Consider the following 8,902-nt stretch of genomic DNA (forward strand, 5'->3'; position numbering starts at 1 on the left):
GTAGGTGTTAGGTACGTGTACGTGTGTGTGTATTTTGTATGTGCGCGTGTGTGTATGTGTATGTTTTCTGTGCGTGTGTGTGTTTGTGTGTATGTGCGTGGCTGTGTACGTGTGTGTGCGTGCGTTTGCTATTGTATATGCGTGTGTTGTTTATGCCCATGTGTGTGTGATTGTATGCGTGTCTGTGTGAGTGTGTAGTGTTGGTGAGAAGTGTGTGTGTGTGTGTATGTGGGTGTGTGCGTGTGTGTGTGGGATTGTGAGTGTTAATATATATATATAGATAGATAGATAGACAGAGAGAAGATATGTAGAACTTTCAGCCACTCAACAATTAAATGACATCCATTCCAAACTCAGCATTTATTTGTATTAAAAGTTCTCTGCCAATAGTTAATTTATTAAAATAGGGAGAAGTGCTGAACAGTGATACTTGGGGTATATTTAAACATGTAAGAAAGTCATTCACTGTATTTTGTCATAAGAGAAAATTTCTCATTGTAAAGAAATAGGTGTAATCAGTTTGAAATGCCCTCTAATCAAACTGGTGGATGTGTGCATTTTGGAGTGATTATCTCCTCTTCAGCATCACATAGTGGAAAGGAAAAGGGGGGATGCTATGAACGGACAAGAAACGAAGGATATCTCTTATATACTCATCGTCATACTGTTACCTGTTGCGCCAATTGGAGGTGCAAACTAACTTCAATAAAAACCCTTAAAAGGAGGTTAGAAAATTTGCTCAGTGAGATGTCAAACAGAGAAACCACTGAATTTTCCAAAAGTCTGAGTAATAAAATAATGAAAGAAAATTTCGAGAGCTCTCACTCACTTGCAGTAGTTCTTTTTCACACTGTTTCTTGAGAGCTCGGTAACGTTTCTCATCAGCTGACGACAACTCTCCAGTTTCATCTTTAAGTTGTTGTAGTTTCTGAAGCTCAGGCATGCTAGATAAAGAATAAAATTTTTAAAAAATCAATCCTATACATATCATCATCAATTAACAGTTTTCCACTTTGGCAAATGTGTATATAGAGATTTTGTTATGAGGTAATTTATATACAAATTACTCTATAAGTACTTTAACACAATATGAAAACTTCTTTCCCAAAAGTTAATTTTTTTTTTTCATGTAGTTAATATTTTTTTAATTTAAAAATATATTACATCAACTGCATTGACTATAAAGAAGCCTTAGCGCAAAAACTTTTTGTAGAATCAACTGACGTGACTAATTGAACTGAGACAGAAACATGGAAGCTTACCTGTCCATATTACGAATTTGGTTGTGTAGAGCTAAGAAGGAGACAGGAGAATCAATAGCTTCTCTGCTCTTGGCACAAAGACGAACAACCTGGAGAAAAAGAAACAGAGTTATATATATATATATATTGTTATAATGTGGACCTTCGTCCACTTGTATGTTGTCGTCAGCACTGTAATATTCTCGTCACCACTATTATGTTGTGGCAGTGTTTTGCATCATATTATCTTTGACTCATCTACTGTGCTATTGCTGAGAGCTCTGCAAGACAACTTTGTAACGTCTACCTTGATGGTAACTCAAATTCGTATATATTACGTAACTGACACTGACTCCAACTGAGAACTAGTCTGACTCTACTACTACTGACTGACTGACTGACTTTATAGTGACTGTCACGTAGGAAAGAGTGTACCATTTTCACTACATCTCCCCTTTAAATTTCTTTTCTTTGGGAAGCAAGTAATTTTATTTTACTTTATTCGACCCTCCTCCCTTTTTAGCATTTCTTTTTCAACTTAATATTTTTTCCTTTTGGTGTTTTTTTGTAGGAACTCTGTTCTTCCTTTTACTTCCACTTGTATGCATAGGTTCAACCACCTGTAATGGTGTTGATATCTAGAATGTGTCATACAGCCATTCCATAGGCTCTTCCAATCTGTCTAGTTCATTTTCTCCGAACCTCTTCAACTAGTTTCTGTGTCTTTTTCCAATACTTTTTCTGCTTTTAATTCTGTACATCATTTTTCCTATGTACATTATAATTTTTTCTTCTTCCCAGTCCCGTTTTCCTTTTTTATAGAACCTCATGTACACCTTATCACCAATTTTGAAAAATTTTGGATTGTTTTTCCTGGTTCCTCGCCAGGTAACAGTTTACCAAAAGCTGATTTCATCTTCCTCGTGAACATCAGTTCACCTGGTGAGCTTTCTGCTGTTGTATTGTGGTTCAGTGTCACCCTGTATACCCTTAGGAATTGCTGCAGAGCAACTTGTCTGTGGCTTCCTCATATGCTTTTCTCAAAGCTCTTTTAAAAGTGCCCACAACACACTCTGCCTGTCCATTTGATCAGGCACTATTATTTTGTTCTGCCATGAACATTTCACAGAATTTTCTAAATTCACTGGACACAAATTTTGTTCCATTATCAGATATAATCACGTCTGGGTTGCCAAACCTTGCAAAACATTTATTACAACTGAGGCAGTTGGTCTTTTGCATTTAACAATTTCCGGCCATTTTGTAAAACTGTCAACCACTACTAAGTTGTAATAACCATTTAACAGACCTGCAAAATCAATATGTAGTCTTGACCATGTACTTTTAATTTCTGGTTAAGGCTCCCATTTTTAGTAGGCAATTTCACTGTCAGAGCATATCCTCTGCAGCCTTTTATTATGTTTTCAACTTCCATAACTGCGCATAAGTGCTTTCATCCTTGGGATCCCCGGATGTCCAATATGAAATTTTTTCAACATTCTTTTTTGTAGAGTCTCAAGTATCACAACCTTTTGACCATACATCAGTATGCCATTGCATGTTGAATATATGTTTACATCTTGTTTTTTCTTATTGAACCTTTTTCCATCTTTCACTGACCACAGAATTTTGTTTCATGAGTGAATTTTTCTTTTGACATGTGTCACTTTATCTCCTCCAGAGTTATTGGTAACTCTCGTACAATGTTCCACATTATGTGTTTAATTTTCCCTTCGGCTCTTAGGGCTGTTATTACTGTATCCTCAAATGGTTCACCATTTCTGGGTATTAACCTGGATAGGCAGTCAGCATGTCCTAGCTTTCTTGAAGGTAAATGTTTCATTGCATAGTCGTAGTTTAGTAGTATGGTGTCCATCACTGTAAGCTGTTTCCTGTATGTACTGAGATGCCTTTCTTGGATCTATAAATCGCTAGCAACGGGCGATGGTCTGTTTGTAGTCCAAACCGTCTACCATATATGAACCTGTGAAACTTTTTATGCCAGATATAATTGTCAATGCCTCTTTTTCAATTTGGCTATAATTTTTTCTGTTGGCAATAGTGTCCCCGACACGTGGGCTATAGCCTTTTGGCTGCCATCTTCACATTTGTGTATGAGTAACACCATCTACCCCATACTCATTAGCATCTGTTGCCAGTATTGTTTCCAACTTCGGATCAAAGTGTGTAAGCAACAAGTCTGAAGTTAACACACTTTTTATTTCCTCAAATGCCTTCTGGCATTTTTCTGACTAAAACCATTTGGCATTCTTTTTCAACAGATCATTTAGTGGAGCCCTTGTATTGTGTATGTTCGGGATATATACTTGATAGCAGTTTACCAAGCTTAAAAATGATTGTAACAGTTTTACGTTTGTTAAGGGAAGCATATTCCATATTGCTGTTAACCTTGTTGTCTCCTCTTGTCAATTACTTGACCCAAATATTTGATTTTTATCATCAAAAATTCACATTTTCCCTGTTAGTCTAAACCTGTTTTCATTTATTTTTCCGAATACTTTTTTGATATGTTCAAAATGTTGCCCCACAGACTTGCTCTTTATCAAAATATCGAGATAAGTGATAGCAAAGTCACTATTATTTAACATTGCATCCAGCACTTGTTGGAATATGGCAGGTGCCACTTTTACTCCAAAAGGAAGCCACTTGAATTTATACAATCCACGGTGTATGTTGGTTGTTAAAATGTGTGTACAATCTTCGTCTACCTGTATCTGTAGATAGGCCTCCAAGAGATCTAACTTTGAGAAAATTTTTCCTCCATTTAGTTTTGAGAACACTTCTTCTGGGCTTGGTAATGGACAGTTGTGTTCGAGTAAACAGTCATTTAATCCATTTGAAAAGTCCCCACACACTCTTAGTTTATTACATTTTTTCTTTACATAAACCATCAAAGCTGCCTAGTCTGAATGGTTGACTTTTTCAATTATAGCTAGACTTTCTAGCTCTTTATTGACCTGATCCAACGCCACATTCCAGTTGGGCCGAAAAACAGGTGTTGCTTTTCTTTTACAATGATCTTCACTTTTGTTTTAGTGCAACAGCCTAAACCTTCCAAAAAACATACCACTTTGTCATGTGGGAAGAAGTGTACCATTTTCACTACAACATATATGTCCACACAACATACAGCACAATACAAAATCACAATTCCTAAAACAAACTAACACAGAAGCCCCCATGTAGCAAATGATCTACTAAAAATAACAGCCAGATGTCCCCCAAATCACACCCTATGGTTTTAAAGGAAGAACACAGATAATGTAACCCTACATTCCATCATGGATAGAATGCCTTGTTTGAAGGTCTGCTTATCCATGACTGACTTCAAACTAAATAATATATCATTTCTTAAAGTTGTATAGGAGTGTGTGTGCATATAAATGATCATGTTTGATTTCAATATTCTGATACATGTGAATTAAAACTTCGCATATTTTTTGAATATGCAGAATTCTTTTGTTGACCCTTTTGTTATTACCATTTACCTGTTGAAATACACCATGTTTATTTCAATTGATTTTAAAAATAACGAAGAATTTAGTAAAATAACTATTATTTTTAAGTTGGTGTTTTAGAACATAAATTAGCCTGCAATTTGGATAAATAGTTTTAATTCAGATCACTTTAAAACTGGAAATTTATATTGTAAAAGCAAAGATGGTTCCAGAAGGGTTGATACCAAAAGGGTTAATCTATATGAGAAAAGGGGGAAAAGCAAATATGTAAACTTTTATAATTGGCACAAGTTTCCCTATCTTCATTAATATTCAATATAGTAAATTGATCTAAGTTGAATATTATTACAATCAGAGTCTATAATAACTTTCAACAATTACAAGGATAACATCGTTTTAACATCCACTTTTCCATGGGTCAGATGGTGTTTACCAAGGCAGATTTTAAACAGTTGGACATCCTTCACATTGCCAACTCTTGCTTGTTCCCAAACAAGGCCAGACACGTTTTTCACAGAAATTGTTAACAAGCAACATTACTTGTATGAATGTGATGTAGTGACAAGACAAGGAGACAAAAACATACATATGTACATGTGCTATATGCTTCTTTCAGTTTCTGGCTACCAAATCCACTCTCAAGGCTTTGCTATCATCATCATCATCATTTAGTGTCTGCTTTCCATGCTGGCATGAGTTAGACAGTTTGACTGGAGGCTGCACCAGGTCTCAATTTGATTTGGCAGTTTCTACAGCTGGATGCTTTTCCTAATACCAACCACTCCAAGAGTGTAATGGCTGCTTTTTACATGATACCAGTACAGGTGCCAATTATGTGACACTGGCATCAGCCACAACTACGATTTCACTTGGCTTGAGTTTTCTCAAGCATGGAATATTGCTAAAGGTGTCAGTCACTTAACTCTGCTAGGATGCTTTTTACATGACACCATCATCAGCCATGATTACAGCTTTACTTGGCTTGGTAGGTCTTCTCAAGCACAGCATATTGCCAAAGGTCTCAGTCACATTAAAAGATTTTCATTTTATATCCATCCATAACAGACTGCATTCTCCTTAGATAAATATTGAAGTGGAAGCAATAAAAATATATATATGAAATTATTCTTGAAAATGTACAAACCTTTAAACCAGTTTTGTGTATCTTCTCGGTCAGTTGGTCAACAGCAATATTTGATGGTGCACACACCAGTACGGGCCCATTACCTTGCTTAACCAAGTGATATACAATAGTTGCTGAAGTCACAGTTTTACCAGTTCCTGGAGGGCCCTGGATAATGAAATTTGTAAGAACAGTTACAACAAAAGATTAGTATTATTAAAGAGAAGCTCAATCAAATAACCTAAAAGACATCATGTAATCATTGGTAGGCTTCAAAATAATCTTGGAGAAGGAATGGTGATGTGAGCCAAGGGGCTATTGATGAGAAATGGTTCCAGCTGGGAGTAGAAGCCCATCTCTACAAAGCTAACCTATTTACTAAATCCTCATCATAATCTTTAAACATCCATCTTTCATGCTGGCATGGGTTGGATGGTTCGACAGGATTCCACAGGTCTGAGGACTACATCATACTTCTGTCATTAAGTAGTTTGTTAGATTTAGATCCACTTCAACAAAGCGTAGGTGCTACAGTTGAGGAAGGAGGCTTTTTATGTTAGCAGATGAGGGATTAAAGTATGATAGAAGGGGCCCAAAACAGAACAGGTTACTTACTGTAGAGGAGCTACATGGCTACTCACATTGTAGAAGAAAGGGTAGAAGTAACCTGGGTGGAGCTAGGAAGAAAGATAAAACAGTGGTAAAGAAGTGTCCAGATGGATTCTCAATGTACTAGAGTAGAAATGGGTAGGGATAAGAGAAGAGTGGTGGGTAGAGGTTGCAACACTATGGGGAAAGTGAGGAATGGTTAGTTATGTGGAACAAGTGATGGAGTGAGTAATATAAATGAAGAACAAAGGTTAAAGGAAAAGGGGATGATGCATTTATAGATTGCTAAGGTTAAAGAGATTAGTACTAGAGATGTTAGGAGATTCATCTTTGAATTTTCCCAAACTATATGGTCAACAAACTTAATTCCTGCAAATTCCTCTAATTACAATGAAATCGATTAAAAACAAAGTTTCCAACACATTAGAGAAGGAAAAAGAAATGAACAACAACAAAAGAATAAATAAAAACATTGGTTTGTGATTTTGATCACCTCAATCAAAAGAAAAATTTAAGTGAAAACTTACTTGAATAAGGCTGAGTGGTCGCTGAAGTACAGTTTTGACAGCATAGACTTGGGAATGGTTGAGTTCTGGGAGTCCAGCTGCTGTGAATCTTTTAGGTAGCTGACATTTGATGACTGCATCTTCTACTTCATGCCCAAGGAGTTTGTGGTAAATGTATCCCCATACAGATGTCTCGTCAACAGCAAATGTCTTCAAAGCAGCTTGCATTCTAAAATTCAAAATAAATTTAAATTAAAAAATTAATGTTTTAGGTTTGCTTTTTTCTCTATATTTATAAATACTGAATAATAAGTTTTTTTTAAAAATTACTTCATTGGGGCTTTGACAATGAGAGGAGTATCAAACTGACAGAAAAAAAAAATGCACTACTCATAGGAAACACTGTTCAGGGTTAAGTCAGGAAACAGGATTTTGTTTTAAAAAGCCTACTCAAGACATAAAAAGAGCATCATTGTCATCATTTTAATGACCACTTTTCCATGCTTGCATGGTCCAAACAAGATTTGTTGAGGAATCGCTTCTATGACCAGATGCCCTTCCTGTCACCAACCCTTATCTGTTTCAAAGCAAGGTAATATTTCCCTATGACCAGACATGTTTATCACATGCCTGGTCATACAAGCAATGTTGTTCACTTGTATGAAGGTCATATTTACCACCATACCATGTCAAAACAAGGCTACACACAAATGCATACATCCATATTTCATGTTCCATCTAACAAAATCCACTCAAAAGGCTTCAGTTGGACCAGGGCTATAGAAAACACTTGCCCAAGATGCTGTACAGTGGGATTCAACCTGACACCACATGGCTGGGAAACAAGCTTCTTAACCACACAGCTACACCTGCACCTACCATGGCCATATCTGTGCCTAACAGAAACCAATGACAAAAACTTTCATTGTAAAATGTCTTGTGGACATACATCGTCATTTATTAACATCTGTTTTTCCATGCTGGAATGGGCTGGATGGTTTAGCCAGAGATGGCAAGTTGCACCAGGATCCAGTCTGATTAGACTTGGCTTCTGCGGCTGGATGCCCTTACTAACGCCAACCTGTGCTGGGTGCTTTAGACGTGATGAAAAATATTTCTGAACCAGCACCCAATGATGGGTTTAGCAACAGCATATAGTATTAGCTTACTGCATCATTTCAAATACCTAAGATATCCACCACACCTTAAGGATTACCAAAACAAACAAATAAACTAACCTGTCAAAGGAAGTAGATTTCCAGACAAAATCCACAACAAAGTTGAGTGTACACTCCACTGGCACACCAGCATTACTTTTCAGTTCAATGGCAACCTCGTCGCTATAATTATCAGGAATCTTAATAACATGTCCAACACCAGACCAAGGCTTGTGCAATTCTCCCAGGTAACGCAGCCGCAGTTCATCACCATGCATCAGCTTCATCTCTTCATTAGCTTTTGGAAGGCGGAAGTAGGCAATTCTCTTCTTATTAAGGCCAACATCCCAACGGACAACGATATTATCCTGAGTCTGAGATTCTTTCAGTTTCTTGTCATAATCAGCTTCCAGCTTGACCAAAGGACCAAATATATTCTGATACTGATAGGCATCGTCGTAACTAAGAAAAGAGAAATTAAAACATATTAGGTTTACTTTAACTGTCACTCTCAAACCAAGTTTATACATTTCTGAAAACATCAATCTCATTCACATGTACCATAGAACACTAGATTTTTATACATGCACACACACACACACACTTAGTAAAAGAGAAATATTCATCAACAAAATAAATCACAATTAGTCTTAAGACACTTTCCATTAAAAATGCTTGACAAATGATCATATGTATATATATATATATATCATCATCGTCGTTTAATGTCCGCTTTCCATGCTAGCATGGATTGGATGATTTGACTGAGGACTGGTGGACCAGGAGG

General features: G+C 36.6%; 1 protein-coding gene across 1 annotated transcript in view; it reads right to left on the reverse strand.

Moving 5' to 3' along the window:
* The window catches only part of LOC106870284 (regulator of nonsense transcripts 1), a 72,455-nt gene that overhangs the window by 19,639 nt on the left and 43,914 nt on the right, over positions 1-8,902 (reverse strand). The window contains exons 7-11 of the mRNA XM_052967354.1: positions 8,197-8,577; positions 6,980-7,187; positions 5,865-6,011; positions 1,263-1,351; positions 830-944 (exon numbers count right to left, since the gene is read on the reverse strand). Coding sequence (XP_052823314.1) covers positions 830-944; positions 1,263-1,351; positions 5,865-6,011; positions 6,980-7,187; positions 8,197-8,577 — 940 coding nt within the window. The remainder of the gene's footprint in view (positions 1-829; positions 945-1,262; positions 1,352-5,864; positions 6,012-6,979; positions 7,188-8,196; positions 8,578-8,902) is intronic.

The sequence above is a fragment of the Octopus bimaculoides genome, chromosome 4 (assembly GCF_001194135.2).
Source record: "Octopus bimaculoides isolate UCB-OBI-ISO-001 chromosome 4, ASM119413v2, whole genome shotgun sequence".
Classification (NCBI taxonomy): Eukaryota; Metazoa; Mollusca; class Cephalopoda; order Octopoda; family Octopodidae; genus Octopus; species Octopus bimaculoides.